We start from the raw sequence: 22,800 nt of genomic DNA, 5'->3' as shown, positions 1-22,800 counted from the left end.
ACAAAACCAGAGCTTCAAAGAGACCTAGGGGAAGGAGATGTTTGTGTGTGTGTGATGGCCAACAGTCTGGAGGCTGCAGGATAGTCTGGAGATAAGTGCTTGCCTACTACAAGGACTTTTATATATTTTCATGAATATTCAATCTCATATACTGAAAATTGAAAGTTAGGGCTAGATCAGTGATTCCAAGTATTTATCTACTCTGTATAAGGCCTTAGGTTTTATCTCAGCACTACACACTAGGGTAGCAAGCGTGTGTATTATCTGTGGGTGTGTATGATCTATGTACTAACCTTCATACAATCACAAAGATACATTCCTAAGTATTTCCTACTAAGAGACATAGCTCATGTTCAAAATATTTTACTGCAAGAGACAATGTAACATGAAAGCAAAACCACATACATCAAGTTCAAAGAAAAAGTCTTGTTCTTTAGATGCAATTTCATAATCTGCTCTTAATGCCAGGTCATGGACTTTCAAGCATTCTCCAAGATCCATTCTCTAGGAAAGAAAATAAAGACAATATATTACAAACATGTATTTTAAAATTCATCCTTATCACAGTTCTCTTTAGACTATATACTGTCATACAGTGAGTATACTTCTTCACTTAAATTGACCTTCAAATTACAAAATTTCAGATAATTAGAGCTGAGGAGGAAAGTTGGTTGGTGAGTGCTTATCTGGCACTCACAGAAAGTCCTGGATTCAATCCCTAGCTCTCCATAAACTCAATGTGGTGCTACAGACCTATATACTATCAGCACTGCGTAGATAGAAGTAAGAGGATTGGAAATTCAAGGCCAGATACGTAGGAAGTTCAAGATCAGCCTGTGCTCATGAGGAAATCTCAGAAGAAAAACAAACCAAAAAGTAAAGGGGGGGGGGGGGGGGTATGAACACTATGATTCCTAATAATACTATGGGAGGCTTTTTGGAATGAGTCAGCCTTTCTTGATTTATTACGTTATATTTTCTTTGTTCCCATGCACAGACACTTGCCATGGTGCAAATGTGGAGGAGAGCTCATCAACATGTGGGAACTGGTTCTCTCCTTCTACCAATCCAGGGGATTTGAACTCAGGCTGTCACTGAGTCATGTCATCAGCCCAGAAAAATGTTTCTCATGAAGATGCATATAAAATGACTCTAAAGAGAGGTAAACAATGCTGTTATGGCAGCAAATATCTGTAACCTTAGCATCTCAAGAGTCTCGGACTAGGGCTGGAGAGATGGCTCAGTGGAGCCAAGAACACTGGTTGCTCTTTCACAGGATTTGGTTCCATTCTGAGCACCTACGTGGCAGCTAACAATGATCTGCAACTACAATTACAGGGAGTGTGACACCCTCTTCTTGCTATGACATCCTCATCCAATACCGGCACAAATGTGGTACACAGATATACATACAGATAAAATATTCAAAATAAAAATGAATCTTGAAACATCTCAGGCTAGAGGATCTCATGGCAGACAGACAAGAAAAATCAGGTGAGGGAAGGAGGGAGGGAAGAGGCAGGAGTGGAGGAAGCAGAATTGTAGTAGTATTACAAACACATTTAGTGGAATATTCCTGCAATCATAGCATTTGAAACACGGAGACATGAAGATTCCATGTTATCAGTCAGTGTCTCCCCTCCTACCTTCAAACAAAAACCTGCTAACAAAATGAAGAAATTTCTACAGGAACAGTATTAGACTATCATCTTCACAAGTCTGAGCCTACTTGTATATATAGAAGCTAAAATGAGTCAGCCAAATTTGCTTTTTGCCAATAACCTACATATGTATGAAACAAAATATATGAACAATCATTTTGCATAGTATCCCAAAATAAAGATAAGACATTCACTAGATAAAAATTTTGAAAATTTTTTTAAAAGATTTAAAAGAACTGATATAGAGTAGGTAAAATTTAAATAATCATACTTTATATTTACAAAACTTTACAAATAGGTATGAGCAGAGAATTACAAAAATTCTAAAACTACTCAAGGTTTGGTGTGGTAGTATTAACCCCCAGGGCTTAGAAGGCAGAGGTGGCACTTTGTACATTCAAACCAGATCTACATAGGGTATCTGTAAGCCTAGTACTTAGGAAGCTGAGTTAGAAGGATCTCCAGTTGGGTTTCTTAGACTACATAACAAAACACTGCCTCAAAAAATTAAGCTAAGCCAGGCAGTGGTGGTGCATGCCTTTAATCCCAGCACTTGGGAGGCAGAGGCAGGCGGATTTCTGAGTTCGAGGCCAGCCTGGTCTACAGAGTGAGTTCCAGGACAGCCAGGGCTATACAGAGAAACCCTGTCTCGAAACCACCCCCTCCCCCCCCCCAAAAAAAAAGGAAAACACGAAAGAAAAAAAAGAAAAGAAAGAAGTTAAGGGGCTAGAAAAATGGCTCAGCTGTTTAGAACACTTGCTCCTCCTCTTCCAAATTAACTCCAGTTAAGTTCCCAGCAACCATGTCATGCAGCTCACAATGGCCTGTAATTACAGCTCAGGAATAATCACCTAGATAGTCACCTGTGTATACCTGGCACACATACACAAAGATACATGCACCCTAAAATATATAAACACACACACAAACACAAAAAAACAAAATAAGAATGTTTTACAGTAAGTTTTATAGGCATGACTAAGATAAATCTATGTGATCTAAAATAAAACTGAACTCTACCATCTCATAACTATTTCTGGTTTTTAATGAATACTTTGATCATTAAGTATACATCTTGACTTTCTCTTCTCTGATTTCATTTTTATTTGGCTTGTATTCATGTTTTAGTATTAAGATACCTGGTCTCAACTACTCATCTTTCAAAATGTACTTCTTAGGTCAGAATTTGCTCTAAAATATTTTTTTCACTCATTATCATTGCTTGTGTGTACATGGTGTGTATGGGGATGGGGGGGTGGCTGGTGTTAAAGGATGACTGTGGAGGTAAAAAAACCAACCTTGTTGATTGATTGTTCCCTCCCTCTACATTTATTTTCATGAGTTCTAAGGATGGAACTCTAGTTGCCAAGCTTGCCCACCAAGTGCTTTTATCCATGAAGCCATATTTACCAGACCAGAGTTAATTCTTAAAGCAAGCCTTCTGGAACTGGGGACTCAGCTCAGGGGCAGAGTAAGAGGCAGAGCACTTTCTTAGCAAATACAAGGCCCTGAGTTTGGTCCTCAGTCAAAAACAAAACCTCAAAACAACTAGTCTTGAGAAACTTTTTTCACTTCACTTGTGTCCTTCTAAAATCAACTATAATGAGGTATATCTGCACCCCAGTATCTTCAGCATCAACATCATTTCTCCAGGAACTTAGCAAGACAACAACTATTACAAGATAGTGTCTCTCAATTCTAGAAACTAGTCAATGTTTTCTCTTTCTATATCTGCTTTGATATGGTACAGGGCTGGCCATTAAAAAAAAAAAAAAAAGTAAGTCCATAAAGAAACTCTCGCTGGGCGGTGGTGGCGCTCGCCTTTAATCCCAGCACTTGGGAGGCAGAGGCAGGCAGATTTCTGAGTTCGAGGCCAGCTTGGTCTACAGAGTGAGTTCCAGGACAGCCAGGGCTACACAGAGAAACCCTGTCTCGAAAAAACAAAACAAAACAAAACAAAAAAAAAAAAAAAAGAAACTCTCAACAACATCCTGCCCTTGTAAAAGTCAATGCAAGGGAAAACCTACCTTGGTTAACAATTTCCTTGACCTTAGTCTCCTAACCAATCAGGGAAATAGGATGTGAGGTGGGATGTACATTACTATGAGACATTTGAATTCTTTTTGTAACCTTATTTTTGTTGTTTGTTGTAATAATGGATATTAAAAATCCTGGCTTCTTCCTCACCTTTGACCATTTATGTTCCTGGATGAAAGATGCTCACATTTTTACTATGCCACCGTAGATAGCACAATAGCTGGGCAGCTGCCTACACGCCATGCAGTTGTGCTAAGGGTTTTGGGGTTTTAGAGATAAGGTTTCTGTGTGGCCCTGAATGTCCTTGAACTCAGAGTATATTAATACGTACGTACACACACACCCCACTGAAACAAACTAGGAACAATAACAGATCCAATTATAACTAGATGTTCAGAAACATAAGGATTTTACTTCAATAGTGTACACCAAAACTGAAAACCAAGTAAGTTACTGATAGTAATATAAATAATAATCATTGGATAAAATATAAAAAAATCCTATTATAAAATATCATACATGAGTGGGATATGGTAACACATATCTTTAATCCCACCACTATGAAGGCAGAGGCAGGAGGATCACAGTGAGTTCAAGGACAGCCTGATCTATATAGTGAGTTCCAGGACACTCATTGTTATATGGATCAAATTAGATGTTTATAAAAACACTTTGAAGGTAACAATGTAGTTACTTGTGTATACTGACTAAACTGAGTTGATAATTCAATAGAAACAGTTTTGATCACTGTTATACTCCTTAGGCCTATAACAGGGGCCACCACTCCTTGTGCTAAGTTCCCTGCCATGCAGTATTATAATTCAACAAGTGTTGAAGAACAAAGAACATGTTTTCTTGACTCATAACTTTTCAAGGCAACTTATAAAAGGTTACTTCTATCAAGTATATATGAAGTACATTTCCAGGAAAAGTAAGGCCAGTTTACACATACTAAAGATTAATAGGCAATATGTTCAGTACCTGTTTTCAAAGAATAATAAATTATATCCTATTTGGAGAACAAAGAGTGACATAACCAGCTGGTGAGATGGCTCAGCAGTTAAGAGCACCGATTGCTTTTCCAGAGGTACTGAGTTTAATTTCCAGCAACCACATGGTGGCTCACAACCATCTGTGATGGGATCCAGTGTTAAAGAGTAACATAACTAGAACCAAATGACTTTCTAGAAGAGGATTGTGGGAAATGGTTTACATATTCAAAAACATGAGCATTAACACAGTAGGATGGACTGAGAAGGAAAAAAAAAGAGAGAGAACAATAAGAAGTGAATATAAAGACGTCACTACAGCCTAGAATTAATACCACAACCATCAATGGATAGTTGTGGTTACTCAAGGCAGTAGGATTTGCTGAAGGAGAAGACAGGACGATTATAATTAAGTTCAAGGCCAGCCTGGGCTACTGATGAGCTGGAAGAGTCTGCTCAGTAGTTAAAAATACTTGTTCTTGCAAAGGGATCAGATTTGACTCCCAGTACCCACATGGAAGATCATCTCCTTGGGCATCAGGCATACATTAGTACAAAACACTCTTAGACAAAAAGTAAATCTAAATAAGTAAATAAAAATAAAGTTAAAAAAAACCCAACAATCCAATTATAAAAGGAAAGAGAATAGAGGCACCCAGAGTGCTAAAGAAAGGTAAAAGCAGATGTTAACAGTATAATCTAAGTTCTTTATACTTTTATTAATTTAAATATTTAATTTATCTTCTTGTATTTTCTTACGGGAATTCTAAAATTTCAAAGGGAAGAATGAAAGATAATCAAATGTGGATAATAATAATCTAGGTAAAGTACAGACAGCGAGTAATCTAAAAGCAAATAACTCTCAGAACAAACTGATATGGAGACAAACCACAGAAAACACACAGCAGGTTTAACATGCATAGCTTATGACTGTTAGGCAACACTATTTTCTAAAGCACAAACCACAAACATCTTGCCCTTGCATTTTGAACCTTCAGTCCCTCTTCCTTTGTTTTATTTGTAAAATCACTTACCATCCAAATGTAATGCTTGCTTTGAAACTCAGCTTAAAAGTCAGAGAAACCATAACATGACATGCAAAGAGCAGAGCTTTAAAATAACAAGAGGTGGGTATGAATTTCAATAATACCACTACTGCTTAAAATAAAAACATTTCCCTAAAAATTCTAACATTTAAAATTAACTTTATTTAGCTTTCCTTAAAGACTATTTTTATTCTGACAATCTTATGCATATACTCAATTTATCTTGATCACATCCAACTCCAGTTCTCCTTCTACTCCCCTCATATTTCCAGAACTTCCCTTCACTCCTTCCCATTGCATGTACATGGGGTATGGGGCCATCCACCTAAGGAAGGCTAACTTAATGGCAAATTACCAAGGTTAAAAATGAGTTGTTGCCAGGCAGTGGTGGCGCACGACTTTAATCCCAGCACTTGGGAGGCATAGACAGGCGGATTTCTGAGTTCGAGGCCAGCCTGGTCTACAGAGTGAGTACCAGGACAGCCAGGGCTACACAGAGAAACCCTGTCTCGAAAAACCAAAAAAAGAGTGGTTTGTTGAAGTACCTGTGAAGGAGACACTAACAGCAGTCCTGTTTTTCTAACCCTTCACAATTTACTTTCACATTTGTTTATAAGACAGAGTCTCACTATTTAGTCCAAACTGACCTCAAACTCAAAATCCTCTTTATTACTTATTTATATAGAGGCAGATTCACTCTACCTAGCCCTGGCTGCCTTGCAATTTACTCTGCAGACCACAGTGATCTTAAATTCACAGGATCTGCCTGCCTCTACTTCCCAAGAGCTGGAATTAAAGACGTGTGTGCCACCTTGCCCTACAGATCATAGCATTTTAAAAACTGTATCTGGTTAAAGTTTGTATCTGACCTGAGAAATGCAAAGACAGCTTGAAAAGACTAAGATTCATCTTGTCTCTCAGAGATTATTTTGACTAGAAAAAGACTACACAAGCCTATTCCAGTAGAACAGAGAACAGGTACCAGAGTGGGATTCAGAAGCCAAATAATTATGCTAAGGCAATCATGTATAAGCTTGACAAGTTACAAATTCAAAGACAGTGGATATTCTAGGTAGAGAAAAAAAGATGAAAAATGAGAAACATACTATGAAAGAAAACTAATGATAAAAATAAGCCCACTGACTTATTCAGGTGATAGGTAGGGAGAGCAAGGATTTGTTTTACACTATATATGAAACAGGGGAAAAAAGCACAAGTTTTTAACGCAGAAATAATATATGGCCCTAGTGTGGTGGCACACAACTGTAATCCTAGCACTGCAGAGGCAAAACCAGGAAAACTGATATAACTTCCAAACCAGCTTGTTTTGCTACAACAAGTAGGACAAGTACTATCAAGTTCTAGGACAGCCAGAGCTATACGATGAGACTCTTAAAACAAACAATAATAAAAATTTATTTATTTATTTATTTTGGTTTTTCGAGACAGGGTTTCTCTGTGCAGCCCTGGCTGTCTTGGAATTCACTCTGTAGACCAGGCTGGACTCGAACTCAGAAATCCGCCTGTCTCTGCCTCCCAAGTGCTGGGATTAAAGGCGTGCGCCACCACTGCCCGGCCAATAATAAAATTTTTTATATTTTAATCATACAATTACACAATGCAATTGTTTTGTATTTGCTTGTAGGACTTCAGAGATTCTTCCTTCCTTCCTTTTTTTTGAAAAGACAAAATCTCATGGAGCCCAGGCTAAGCTTGAACTACTGATCCACCTGTCTCAATCTCCTCAGTGTTGGAGTCATGAGCATACATCACCATTCATTGCTACAGATAACATTTATAAAAACAAATACTGTGAGTTTGCTTTACTTTTTCTATTAAACGCTAAGGTGGATCCCTTCTTACCACTCTCAATTTAGTTTCATTACTCAAACATTACTAAAATATAACAAAAATATAAAAATCCATCTTAATTTGCAAGTTTTACCATATACATTATTTGAATAAATTACACATATTTTTACACTGTATTTTTACATATTTTTACACTGTATTTTTCCTATATATTGAAAAATTTTTTTCATAAGACATGATATTATATGGTTGTGATGGTTTGTATATGCTGGCCTCAGGAGTGGCACTTATTAAAGGTGTGGCCCTGTTGGAGTAGGTGTGTCACTGTGGGTGTGGTCTATAAGACCCTCATCCTAGCTACCTGGAAGCCAGTATTCTGCTAGCAGCCTTCAGATGAAGATGAAGAACTCAGCTCCTCCTGTACCAGGCCTGCCTGGATGCTGCCATGTTCCTACCTTAATGATAATGAACTAAACCTCTGAACCTGTAAGCCAGCCTCAACTAAATGTTGTCTTTATTATAAGACTTGCCTTGGTCATGGTGTCTGTTCACAGCAGTAAAACCCTAACGGAGACAATGGTCATAAGGGAAAAAAAATTAAAGTCCAGTCTCTTCTTGTAGTCCTGGGTACCTAGAATTTGGAATACAGCCCAGGCTATCTCTAAACTTGCAATCCTTTGGAATACAAAAATTGTAAGAATGGAGGATTGGGGTCATGGATCGATTGTTAAAAGCCTTTGCTGCTCTTCCAAAGTAACCGAATTCAGAGTATCAACATCAGGTGGCTCCCAACCACTTACAACCGGAGAATCTGATGCACTATGTACAAATGCCCGCACATTCACAATTAAAAAGAAATCCTAAAAAAAATTATAGGAATATGCTATTACACCCACTCAAGAGGCTCTATATAGGCCAAGCAAAACATTAACTGTTTTAAGTTATTTTTCTTCAAAAAAATTTTTGTGGGGGGAGCAGGTGTGACTCTGTCTACTTGTAAACCAAATAAATGAAGTGCCTCCAGAGGCCAGAGGTGGTGTTGGATCTCCTAGGACTGGAATTAAGAGCTACTATGTGGGTGTTAGGGACTGAACCCAGATCCTCTGGAAGCACAGCCAAAGTTCTTAACCACTAAGTCACCACTTCAGCCTCTTAAAAGTTATCTCAGTTGGGCTTGGTTGGCCAGACCATTCATCTCAGCTCTTCTGAGAAGAACTGAAGGATTTTAAGAATAAGTTCAAGGATAGCATGGGCCACAGAGATCTTTTCTCAAAATAAAAATAATACGAAGAGGATTAGGCATGCAGCTCAGTTTAGAACTCTTTTCCCTGTATGCTTAGAAAAGGCCCTAGATTTACTGCCAGTACACATCCCCACAAACCCAAAGTTCCTTTTTTTTTTAAGATTTATTATTTATTTTATTTATATGAGTACACTATAGCAGTCTTCAGACACACCAGAAGAGGGCACCAGATTTCATTACAGATGGTTATAAGCCACCATGTGGTTGCTGGGAATTGGACTGAGGACCTCTGGAAGAGCAGTCAGTGCTCTTAACCACTGAGTCATCTCTCCAGCCCCAAAGTTCTCTTAATGAGCAGAAATCACCACTTTTTAGTGGGCTGGCTGGGAGTGGTGGTAAATACCTTTAATCCCAACACTTGGGAAACAGAGGCAGGTGGATCAACGTCAATTTAAGGCCACGTTGGTCTACATAGTGAGAATGTCTTCCCTACCTTTCCCCGAAAAAGGATATTATTAAGTCATTCTTTTTGCACTCTATTTTTAAAAATACCTGAACAATGGAGAATCTCAAAAGTGTTTCATATTCATGGCTAATCAACTGTATGTATATTTGAAAGTACTTCAAGTTTTTATTAGCATGTGTTTTATTTGTTCTACAATTAAGTGGTGCATTTGTAACTCATCCTCCCTTTTCAATCAAGAGTCTCAAAGAACACAGTAGTTTCCTTAGACTTCTAAGAGTAACTTTTTTGAGTTTGATTTAATAAACTCAAATAATCTCATAAAATGATATACAGGGTTCAGGGGAAAGTGAGAGGCTAATTCTTGGTCCTTATATAATAAGTATTTTACTGATCAGCTAGCTGGAGTTTTGACCTACAACAGTTTAGCCCTTCCTCAAGCTCCAACCCCCAACCCCATAAGGCTACTATATTGCTAAAGTTGATATGGATACCTAAAGTGGTTTGAATGGCAGTGGGAGTAGGCTAGGTTTCAAAAGCCTGAAGGAAGGACCCCTGTCAGTCTCTGTCTCTCCCTGTGAAGAATGTGCACGATACAATCTATAACCCCTGAACTTGGTGGGTGAAGAAAAGATCTGAAGTTCAAGGATATCCATGGTAAAATAATCAGTTCAAAGATAGGCAATGTTATATGATATCCTGTCTCAATAACAGAAAAAAAAAAAAAAAAGGATTCTGTCATTTTGTTGCTTTTATTTTCTAAGTTTATCAGATAAAGTCATTTTGGTGGCCAGGGAGATACTTCAGTTTGTAAAGTACTTCATTTATAAACACAAGGACCTGAGGATGAGCCCCAGTGTCTTAGGTTATTATTGCTTGATGAAATACCATGGCCAAAAGCAACTTGAGGAGAAAAGGGTTTATTTGGCTTATGCTGCATCATTATTTATCATTGAACAAAGTCAGGACAGGAACCGGAGCAGAGCAGAAACCTGGACGCAGGAACTAAATAGAGGCCATGGAGGGGTGTTGTTTACTAGCCTGCTGAGACTGCTTTTTTATAGAACCCAGGACTTATGAAGGGTTTTTTTTTTCCTCAAAAGAAGTTCTGTCTTCTTCACTGACCTTAGCTTGTGTCAAATTGACATAAACTAGCCTGCACACCTAGCACCCATGTAAAATGCCAGATATGGTAATATAAAGACTGAGGACATAAAAGCATGAGGATTCCTGGGACTCACTGGGAAGCCAGTTTGGTGTTCTCAGTAAGCTCCAGACCAGGTGAGTAGTGGGCTGTGCACCATCACTAAGAAGGAGGAGGGTGTTTCTGAGGAAGACACTCAATGTTGTCTTTTGCCTTCCAAATGTGCACACATACCCCAATACATACACATATAAAAACCTAGAAATTACAAAATATGCTTTTATTTTCTAAGCTTATCAGATGCTTCCTATTGCATGTGTCTTGATTCTTTTATGTTTGAGAGATATCTTTAATTTCACTTTAAAAAAAAAAAAACACTCATTTGGGCATCTGTGGTTAGGGGTACTCACTGCTTACGAAAAGTAATCTGGAAATCTTTTCTTCATTCCAGATATTTCTGGCAAATGAGAAATAAAACCAGGGTCAAGATTTATCCCCTAACAATTCCCCATCAACAAGTGCATCTGTGAAGGGAAGTTACTCATAACTTCAATCAAATTTAAAAGTTAAAGGATCAAATCTTCTATGCCAGTTAAAAATGAAGGATGGGTGACAGTGACCCTGGGGGAACATACCCCTGTCAAAATATATCCTTCATCCCTCTCCAGAAGAGAAGAGGAAATAAGAAAAAGCACCTGATATAGAGCCCCAACTCCTACTTCGTATATATAAAATGCCCCAAATCACCCCAGTCTTTAGCCATGTACAAACATTAATCTTGTGTATTGGTTGAAGCACTGTCTTCTCTCTGTCAGCCTACAGACAGAAAACACTTTACCAATAACTTCATTTTTCTGGCACACTAGTAATAAAACAATAAATAACCACATACTGTTCCAGAAAGGACATCGTGGGGGCAACAGTTGAGAAGGTGGCTCTTGCAAACTCTGTCATCACTGAATTTGATTCGTTGACGAGTTGTATCTCCTGTAATATAGAAAAGTTAATAATATTCAAGGTTAGGCAACTAGACAGTGTTTATTTTTTGAAAGTCCTAGTTATTACTAGCTTTTGGTGTGTATCTATAAATACACACTTATAAATCAACCCCAGGAAGGATTAGTTTTTTTTTATACCACCCTAAAGAAAAACTATTTTAGAAAACATGCAGTTGCAGTCTATGTACTGCAAATGTAATTCAAATAAATAGTCAAAGTGGGAAAGCAAAGCATTCTGTTAAATAAAAGTACTTCAGAAAAGCATAGGATTTTAGAGCAGGAATGGACTTTATAGATTATCAAGTCCAACTCCTTCACATTGCAGATCAGAAAAATGAGGCCCCAAGAGGTTAAGCAACTTGCAGAAGACCCACCAAGAGTTTCTACTGGTACACATGGTCTCTTCTTGACAGTAAGCACTAATTTATTTTGTAATTATTTACATTAATTGAAAAACATAAAAGTAATCTTGCAAACATTGCATACACACTGCGAATCCCCACTGAACCCCAGACGCCATTTCTTCCACTACTTTGTTCCAGTTGAAGTGTCTCCCTTTTGCTGCTGGGAGGAGTTAGAGGGTAGAATGAGGTGTTTAAGAATGTACAAACCTGGAAGAAGGACTTATACACCAGTCAAACAAAGGCACATTGCCTAAATGAAATGCTAACTTTAATACCTCCAAAGATTCCATACTTCCAAGTTTTATGTGGTCTGTACTATATTGACAAACCAGGCAAAATAAAATAATTTTGTGCTGCTATTTTATAAAAAGAAAAAAAAAAACCCACACAACTCCTAAGCAACAGAAGCAACCAACCTGCTTATCAAATATAGCTATATACTCAAAATTTATAAACCATCTAGGAAAAGGAAAGGTAACTAACTAGAGTAACAAAATACAAATGTTAGTTACAACTTCTTGCTAAGAATTTCTGAAGAAATAAAAGAAAAACTCACAGGGTCATTTCCTCTATGTAGAATGATATGCCCTAAAAAATGTAGTTTAGCCTTAAATTGGTATCACTATTAAAGGAAAACCTACTGATGAATTACTGAAGCGAAAAACGGCTGAAACAAACCAAAAGAGATTGTAAAAACTTCTACAGTTCACATGATACCTAAAGCACTCCAAACATTTCAACTAGGAAGTAATTCTTAAATTAAGTTCTGTATTTTCACACGTGAATAACAAACAAACAAAAAAATTCCAACATTACCCCTTTCAAGTGGTCTTATATTGCAGAGTTTAACTTAATACAACTAAATACTGTGGGGTAAGATTTTGTTCAAATTGTTTTAACTTGATTAAGGAGATCTAAAGAACATTCTAATTTGCAACTAGGACACATACATTTTTTAAGAAAGATAATATTGATAAAATCATAGCTTCAGAGCAGTTCAACAATAGGTTTTCTGAGGCTAGTCTCTAGGAGGTTATTTGTGACACAATTTGGAATAATCCATTTAGTGTTCAAGCCTGCTACTATAATATAGGTTACTTTGATGGTCTTTTATTTCCTTTTAAACACAACTGCTTCTGTTCCACATTCATTAACACATCTGAAAAGTTAGTGATAACTCACGGCTCGGCGAATGCGGGGCCTTTCTGAAACTCCCTTGCAGATTGAAGTAGGCAGGCATAGATACATTGAACCTTTGCAAATAAAACAAGGGGCCAGATTGTTCAGTTTGTATAGAATAGACTCTGCCAGCAATTTCAATACAGCACCTAGAAGTACATGTTGACTGTAAAGATTCTTGTATATAAAAACAAAAGTGAACAAAATCAGAGTGTTCATTTTTTTGTTTTGTTTGTGGGGTTGTTTTTTTTTTTGGTTTTGCTTTTGTTTTTTTTAACAATACTGACTTAACAAGTATAAGCCCAGAGAAAATTATGACTGGAGATAACAAAAGGTCAAGACTGGAGCTCTACAAGTGGCCCTTAGGCTAAGTGAGAAATATTTCTTTAAAATGTTTCAATGAAAACTAGTGAGTGCCTCAAGTTCATATCAGAACCAATCTATCATAAGCTCACACCAGAAAGCAAAAAATACAGTAGAACCTTTTTGACCATAGAAAGACTTTAAAAGTGATAAATGTTTAGGGGGTACGGAGCACTTACAAATCTCGGACTCAGCCTGCTACACATTATCTAAGTGTTTGGTAATGAAGCAGCACTGTCAGTTCAATCAACTAAAAACATGGCTCACGGGTCTAAGGATTATGTTTAAGTGAGGTCTTAGAATAAAGCTAATATTTACAGAAGTTTTAATAATCAAACATCAATGCTTAAGAAATCACATTAAATATAATAGTAATAAAGTATATATGCCCTGAAGATACTATCAAATAAAGCATGAACAATTACAAATATGTAATAGCCTTGGTGAGCTTTAAATAATGAAGGAATCTATTTCTATAAATGCCAAAAAAAAAAGAAAAAAAATCACCTAAACTACCTCACTTCAAATAAGTAGACATTCTAAAAACATTTGATAACTATGGCAAAAAATATCAAATATAGCTTTCAGATATTAGCCATCATAAAAATCTTTTTAATGAAATAATAAAACTAGCAGTATAAGATATAACAATGAGGGACTTGTAAGTATCTGTCTATTGATACCTCAAGTTCTACTTAGGGAGACTTTATGCTTAATATTTTAAAACAATTTGGCTACAAAATTACAAAGTCATTCAGCATTTGAATAAATTTGGGCTTATGACATTGAATATAATTTAACTACACAGTTCTGAAACAGAAATGCCTGTAATTTTTATTTCTGTCACAGTATCTGGCCCAAACCATGTTTTTCAAAAGAAATCAGGTAAATATTACCTTTAAATGGGGGGGGGGGGGGAAAAAGACTAGAAATAGGCAGTGAATATGAATAAAATATCCTTATAACGTAGGATTTTATCAATTCAACGTGCTTTATATATGTTTCCTGGTCACTGAATCATACAAGAAAAAAAAATCTGAGTTAATTCCCCTAATTGTCTTATGTTTAAAAACTAATAGGGAGAAACTGCCCTGTCAATGATAACAGTGACTCTATCCTCTGTGTTACAAAATGGACTAACAAAGCTTAAAACAAATATTCTGCTCCTAAGGAGACATATTTTCATTAGAGAAATAGAGCATATAAAAAACAGTAACACAAAATAGTATAATCCAAGTGCCAAAGAGATATTTTGAACTACCAGCAAAAGGTTGGAGAAACTGGGAAAGGCTTCATGGAATAAGTAGAAGCCAAAATCTGAACACTATACACAAGACTTAGAGGAAAGATGAGTATTCCAGACCAGAATAGTATCTTTGACAAAATTTACAAAGGCTTGAAGGTTTGGGGAACAGTAAGTAAACTATAGTCAGCTTTGGTATGTGGCTGAGTACTTCTGGAAATATACAAATTAGAGCCAAAGATATAATATTTGGAGGGTGGAACTTGCTGTCTTAAAATCTTTCTTCAATCCATATTTATTGTATATAAATGAACTTTAAAAAAATTTTAAATGAGGCAGTGATTAGTTCAAGTTGAGTTAAAAACAAATTATCTTACCTATAAAAGCAGGTCTCCCTGTCCTATGACCTCCACAAAAATTAAGCTTTATATAATAATGACAATGGCAAGGTTTTTGAGTAAGGAATTAGACCTTCATTTATTTATTTATTTATTTATTAAATAATTTTTTAAAGATTTATTTCTCTATGAGTGCTCTATCTGCATGTATACCTATATATCTCAATGGTTGAGAGCCAACACGTGGTTGCTGAGAACTGAACTCAGGACCTCTGGAAGAGTACATAGTGCTCTTAACCTCTGAGTCATCTCTCTAAACCAACCTATCTTATTTTGAGGTCTCACGCAGCCCTTGAATTCAAATAAAAAAATGACTATGATTCTGATGCTCCTGTTCTATACCCCCGACCCCCAAGTGCTGAGATTATATACAGGCCTACACCACCAGGTCTATTGAGGAATCTGGTTTAGAATTTGGAGGTGGAGGGGGCCACAAGCTTTTCATTTGAATAGAAACACCAAAAGTTTTACTAATCATATCCACCAAACAACTATCTTCAGAATTACAATTTCATTGCCTTCTTTTGTTCAATCCCCTCTTGGGTGTCATAAATTCTAACAGTTGAGAACACTTGTGTATAATTTATACAATAAAAGCTGAAAAGCATACTACATAACTCTAGTAACTGAACCTATGATGGCACTAAGATATCAGTTTCACTCTGGGATATGGCTTGGCCTCCTCTAAAACCAGGATTCCTATCCAAACTGTACTCAATACTCTTATCAAAATTCCCTTCAATTTGTTGTGAAGGAAAAAGAACCCCATTGCAATATTCAAAATGAAATTATGATCCTACTACCTGATATAAATTGTATTAGTAACACATAAAACCTTGGCCTAAGTAAGTGGTATCTGACATTGTACACAGTGCATGCTAATTTCCCAAAACCCAACCCTCCTCCCCCCTCAATATTTCCCACCCTCTCCCTCCCTTACAAACAATAAACCAAATCAACTTTCATAAATTTAGGTGCTATTTTAAAAACATCAAAATTTTACTTTACCCATTCTCTCCGATGCTCCCTGTATTTTTTTAAGCTGTGAGTGGATGACCATGCTATGTGATCAACAACTGTGAAGTTAGCAAAAGTGAACTGAGTTTAGTATTGTAATTTCAAAAGAACCTTAAAGTTTGTAATACTTGACATATTTAATGGTAGGCAAAATCCTATCTTACTGTATATATCATCAGGCATTAATGGCAAGCAATTTATAAAAGCAGTCAATATTTCTTTGTACAGATTTAGCTCAGAGCTCAGCTTCGGGAAAACAAAGAGTGAACAAGAAATACATCAACATTTACAAAGCAATGGATGTATCCCATGTCTATAAATGAAGGCAGAGGCAGGGACAGGGAAGCTCTCCCACATTTTCTAATGTTACAAAGTGTGTACCACCACCAGCTGTAGATGTTTCTAGGTCCTTTTATCACAGTTGATTTGGGACACAGAAGGTCCCCTCCCTCTGAATAAGATCCACAGTCCTTCAGTGATAGTAGAGCTAGAGCTAGAAAAAGAACAGAACTGAAAACCAGTAGCTTCTTGTTTACCTAACCTCTCTCTTGAATCCCCAAATACAGAGTAAGCATTATTACCCTTCCTTCCAATATAAATTCCACTTCCACGTACTAGTGTAGGAAATACTTAAAAATCTACGGTCAGTTTCTAGTCTACTGCTGGACAAGAGAAAACTTAAGATGTGCAAAATTAAACCCATGTCTTCACCTGACCCAAAGTGACTACTATACTCGAGTCAATCTGATCATTCTTATATAATCCTCCTTGCACCTTACCTGTGTCACCTATTTTTTTAAGTTTTTCAACATTCACCTACATAAATCTCTTTGGCAACTAGTTTTTGCTTCAGAGAGAAAAGCTGGCTAAGTACCTCAAACTACAGCTCATGATCCTTCTGCCTCAGTCTTTCCAAGTGCTGAAATAATAGGTGTATAGCACAACACCCAGCTTGTAATTAATTACTTTTGCTTTTATATGTATAAGTTTTGTCCACAGGTATGCCTAGTGCTCTAAGGTGAGAAGGCGGCAGAGAATACCCTGGAACTAAAGTTACATACAGTTGTGAGATGTCATATGAGTGCTGGGAACTGAACCAGTATCCTCTCCAAGAGCAGCAAATGCTCTTCTTAACCACTGAACCACATTTCCAGTTCTAATTGCTTTTTTTTTTTCATAGTCTCATGTAGCCCAGGATGGCCTAGAACTGATGCAGGCAAGGATAATTCTGAAGTTCTGTTCTTCTTGTTTTCATCTGCCAAGTGCTGGAACTACAGGTATGTATCACCATGCCCAGTTTTTGTAGTTACTTTTTAAAATATTTATTTCTCTTCATACCTTAAAAAGTATATCCAGTTTGACCTACTGTATATGTAAGCAATTCAAAGTATATTTTATTAGAAAACAACGATATTTTAATATAATCAAAGAGATGCTTTGAAACAATTTAAAATAGCTTAATATATTTTGTACTTTTGTAAGATGTTTCTTTCTGAATAGATAAAGTCACACTGGGTAGTAGTAGCAGATTTTTCTCTCTTCAGGAAATGTAAACATAAGGACTACTACTCAGTTTAGAAAAGGCTATTTCTTCATAGTACTTTGGTTAATATAATCTTATATACCATTATATTCTTGTGGACAACTACTTCAGGAGTTTTTTCATCAGCATACTTCTCAGACTTAAAGAGAGACATTACAAAAACCTCAAGTGTTGACTTAGAATTGGAAAAGCAAGTTAATACAAAACTAAGCACAGTGCTTCATGCCTACAGCCTCAGAATTTGGGAGACTGAGGCAGGACTGCCAGTAAGCTTGAATACATAGAGAGTTCTAGAACAAACTGAGGAGCTATAGAGTGAGACCTTGACTCAAAATATTTTTTAGTAAGGGTATACAGAATTTAACATGCAAGTCAAAAACTATACAGCCTACTAAACTTTATTTTGACACAGAGTTGCAGTTCAATTCTGATACAGTTTAACACTTGTACTCTGGTTTTCTGATGCCTTCTATCCAGAGTTTTTCTACATACAAAATTAGAAGCAATGGAAGTTAAGGTTTTTTCTCATTCTTTTAATTTTTTTTTTTCTTTTGAGATGGGGTATCTCACTATGTAGACCAGGTTAGCTAGGACTTATGATTCTTCTGCCTCAGCTTCTCGACTGCTGGAATTACAGATGTGTAGCAAGCACCTCATCCACATTAAAAGCTATCTTAAGAAATAGCTCAAAAGAACCAAAGATGATACAATTAGCTGATTTATTCATTAAAAAAGAGTCCCAAAGAGGAGGGTGTGGTAGAGCTCACCTCTAACCCAAGCATTCCAGAAGCTGTTCCAAGCTATCAGGGCATAGTGAAATCCTGTCTCTTAAATCCAAGTCCCCAATTGTTCAAAATAACTATAAACATCAAGGAAAACATCCCCAAATCAAAAGTCAACAAAAGAGAGGAAAAAAAAATGAGAATACTAGTGACAACCTAAGGACAAGTTAAAATGAAAAACACACACCAGAAAGGAGATGTAAGCCTTAAAGCTACAAAACAGAGAAAATGTAGTACTGAACATTTATCACATTCACAAGAGCTGCCTCTGGGGACTCTGCTATTCACTTTAAAATATGAGCAAAGTATAGAAGGTACTACTTGTTCATTCATATAGGTCTTTTGTTTTCAAAATCAGGTTAACTATAATCAGTATCAAAAGAATGTGTCACTTAAGTGTAAGTGTTAATTTGTAAATATTTACATATTAGATTTTTTGTCTCTCTGGGGTTATTGGTAGCTCATACCTGTGATCAAGCACTCAGAAGACAGAGGCAGGAAATGACCTAAAATCAAGGCCAGCTTGGGCAAGACAGACAAGAAATGAAGCAAACACACACCAAATTTCTAAGAAAAATAACAACTTGGGAGATAGAGGCAGGCAGGTCTTTGTGATTTTGAGGCAAGCTTCATCTACATAGGAATTTCCAAGGCAGCCAGGACTACATAGAGATACCTTATCTCCAAGGGGGGCGAGGGTGTAAGTTGGGGAACATCAAGGAAAGTAGTTGAAATTCTGCTATCAATTAATTACACCCTAAAGTATGTCAACCAACAATCAATTAGAATACTACTATGGGGGAATAGTCCAACAATTAAACTTGGATGCTCCTACAGAGGACCTAGACTTGATTCTCGACACCCACATCAGGCTAGTCATCCACTGCCTGTGACTCTGCTTCCAGGGGCCTCTTTCTGCCTTCTTCTGGCACTATACACATGGTGCACATACACACGAGTATTTAAACACACACAAATAAATTTTAAAACATAAAGAAAACAAGACAAAACACCACTGTGGTCAATACTCTAATACTACAAATTAAATTGTGACACTAACTCCCCATACTATTAACAGTTTCTAGAGTCTAAGATAAAAGCAAATCTTTCCTAGCAAGTATATCCCTCTCTATTCCATAAATCACATGTTCTCCTGGGGGTTTCTATTGCTGCATTCTCATTTCACAATGTCGCTGTGTTTGTGACATCCTAAACAACTAGTAGCTCTCATGGACCAAAACACTAAAGGAAAAATGAGAAACCAAGATAAAGTAATCTCATTCTGCTGGTCTAGATGATCTCCTAAAGGATGACCGAGAAAAAAACTCTATTTCACAAGTTTTGTTGTTTCTGGTTAGTCATTTCTATTCATAGGCATGGAAAAACACTGGATATAGAGACTGGCAAGTAATTTTACATCTTATAACCTAGAACAGTATTTTTCAAAATAAGGAAATGGCACAAGATGATTCGGGATATCATTCAATTTCATAAACAAGATACTTACCAGACAGGAAGAAACATTAACTCAAGAAAGAAGTATCTTCCAGGCAATGTTATCTATTTAATATTGACCTGATAAAACTCTAACTTTAAGCAATATGGAATTTAAGTGACAAGGGTCTAAGAAGGCATGGTGGTATACCCCCCTTGATCCCAGCACTTGAGAAGCAGAGGTTGACAGATCTCTCTGTATTGAGGCCAGCCTGTTCTACATTCAGAGTTCCAGGCTAGCCAGGGCTACAGTGTGACACCATCTCAAAAAAAAAAAAAAAAAAAAAAAAGCCTAGTTCTATTAGTTGAATCATTATAACTGGCATACCTTTCTATGTGTATTTATTTTTATGGCAATACAAATGTCTTTTTAAAATTAATTTAAGCACAAGCCTGTAATGTCAACTCCTGGAAGAAGCAAGATCACAATTTCCAAGTCTGCCTAGAGCTACAGAGGATAATAAAGGCCAGCTTGGTATACACACTGAAACCGTGTCTAAATCACCAAGTGCTGGATATACCACAAGTGCTTCCCTAGCTTTGTAGAAGGCCATGGGTCCAATACTCAGTACCACCTCACCAAAGCTTGTGTGCATACACACACAAAACTTAAAATTTTTAGAAAGTTAGTTGACAAAAAAATATTAAGTCAGGTAATAGTGGTGTACACCTTTAATCCCAGCACTCAGGAGGCAGAGAAAGGTAGATCTTTGTAGTTCAAGGCCAATTTGGTGTACAGAGCAAATTTCAGGATAGTCAGGGCTACACAAAAAAGCCCTGCCTCAAAAAAAAAAAAAAACAAAAAGTCAGCCGGGCAGTGGTGGCGCACACCTTTAATCCCAGCACCTGGGAGGCAGAGGCAGTTGATTTCTGAGTTCAAGGCCAGCCTGGTCTACAGAGTGAGTTCCAGGACAGCCAGGGCTATACAGAGAAACCCTGTCTCCAAAAACCAAAAAAAAGAAAAAAAGAAAAAAAAAAAAAGAATAAATATTTGACTACAGGAATGCAGCTGCTGCCGTCTGGGACACACTGTGAACCAGAACAGTAGCCAACAAATGTTGAGGTTTTTTGTTTGGTTAGGTGTTTTATTTTGTTTTGGGGGGGAGGGGCAGTGTTTTAAGAGTTTGAGACAATCTCATTCTATATCCCAGGGGCCTCAAACACAGAAACTCCCCTGCCTCAGCCACACACTAGGCAGAATTACAGGTATGAGCCACTATTTCTGGCCAAATAAGTGGAGTGTTTTATCTAACATGCATGAAACCCTCAGTTTGATACCCAATAAACATAAAATTCAATGAGACAGTCCATGCCTATAATTCCAGCATTCTCAAGTCAGGAAGATCAGAAGTTCAAGGTCATCCTGGGATACAGGAATTTCTATTTTGTATTTCTAAAAATAAATGTATAAAAACTAAACCTTTATTTAAATACACCTTCAATCACTAACTGCAAAAGGAATAATATATAGACAGTAGAACAGAATACAACACAAAACTTGGTACAATATGTATCCTCCATAAATATTCCCCCCTCCCTAACTAAAAAGCAAAGCTTTGGATAGTTTAACTCTTAAAATATAAAATTGAGGCCTACAGAAATCTGAGGTCTCAAGAAAATAAAAACAAACAATTTACCATATTCTTGAGACAGGATAAAAGAGTCAGCAAGGGCAGCTGGTTAAATTCTTTTCACGTTGAGTCAAATAGGTCAAACATCAGTTGTACATGGTTCACAACTAAATTAAAACATATGGGTCAATAGAGTGTTTTCTACAAAAAAAAAATAAGTTAAATTCTTTCTCTGGCCAATGTTAAGAAACAAGATATGACATTTATTCAATTGACTGAACTACATTACTTTTTGATGCCTTTGACTTGTTACTCAGCTAAAACAAAAACATGATATAAACTTTAAATTCACTGTAGCTGCCTTCAGACACACTAGAAGAGGGTATCAGATCGATTCCCTTACAGACCGTTTTGAGCCACCGTGTGGTTGTTGGGAATTGAACTCATGACCTCTGGAAGAGCAGTCAGTGAGTGCTCTTAACCACTGAACCATATCTCCAGCCCCAATAAACTTTAATTCTTTAAAAACTACTTTCCTCTATGTCCTCAATAAGTCTATTAAATTGATAAATCTATTTTATATTTAAGCCTTGCCTTTCTACCCAAGCAGCTGCTAGTAAATGATAATTTAAACCCAAAAGAACAGAAGTAGAACAATGGTGCATGCCTATTGTCCTAGCAACTTGGGAAGCTAAGGTTAGAGGATTGCTTGAGTCAGGAGTTCCAAGACAAGCATAAAACAAACAGCTGGAGCAATTAATGTCATTGCTAAAGTGCTTTGCTTGGACCGGAGTTTGATCCTTAGAACCCATGTTAAAAAAAAAAAAAAAGTTATCTACAGTGGTACACACTTGTAATTCTAGCCTGCATGGACAGACACAGATAGATTGCAGGACACTGGTCGGGGGAACAATACCAGAAACTGTTCTCTTACCTCTACACATACATACCTGCATGCACATTCATGCATAGACCCACACGCACCCATACCCAAAAAGGAATAGACTGGTTTTTCTTTGGGTGCTAAAGCTTTTAAGATTCCTCTCAGAAACTTACCCTGTTTCACTCACTCATTTTTTTTTTCCAATAAGATGATCCAACTTCTTTCGTCTTCTTAGTCTACAATTTCTTCACAGACTGATTGATTAGGGTGGGTAGACCTGTTTATATTTCCTCAAAAGTAGCAGTTCTGAACTGCTTCACGAATCTTTTCTTTGAAATCTACATTGACCTCAAAACTCATCTTCCTGCTTCAGCCTCCCAAATGGTAGAATGCTAGGATTTCGTTTGTAATCCCTCCATGTTTGCAATTTCACTTTTTGTTTGTTTGAGCCCAGCCCAGCCCGGAACTCTGGGAACCCCTGCTTGAGCCTCTCAATGGGATTATAAGTACCATCATGCCCAGCTGGAAGC

At 37.0% G+C, this 22,800-nt stretch overlaps 1 protein-coding gene across 9 annotated transcripts in view; it reads right to left on the bottom strand.

Annotated features, from left to right (window-relative positions):
• Positions 1 to 22,800, bottom strand: part of LOC114622028 (putative RNA-binding protein Luc7-like 2) — a 56,413-nt gene that overhangs the window by 27,543 nt on the left and 6,070 nt on the right. For 3 of the 9 annotated variants that reach the window (XM_028768377.1, XM_028768371.1, XM_028768374.1), the window contains 2 exons: positions 11,288 to 11,382; positions 406 to 504 (listed from right to left, as the gene is read on the bottom strand). In XM_028768377.1, the coding sequence (XP_028624210.1) occupies positions 406 to 501 (96 nt within the window). In that variant the 5' untranslated portion in view covers positions 502 to 504; positions 11,288 to 11,382. The other 6 variants (XM_028768372.1, XM_028768375.1, XM_028768378.1 and 3 more) reach the window with 5 other exon arrangements.

The sequence above is a fragment of the Grammomys surdaster genome, unplaced genomic scaffold (genome assembly GCF_004785775.1).
Source record: "Grammomys surdaster isolate TR1022 unplaced genomic scaffold, NIH_TR_1.0 186, whole genome shotgun sequence".
NCBI classification, from domain to species: Eukaryota; Metazoa; Chordata; class Mammalia; order Rodentia; family Muridae; genus Grammomys; species Grammomys surdaster.
The sequence above is the reverse complement of the archived record's forward strand: the minus strand, read 5'-3'. Positions and strand labels throughout refer to the sequence as shown.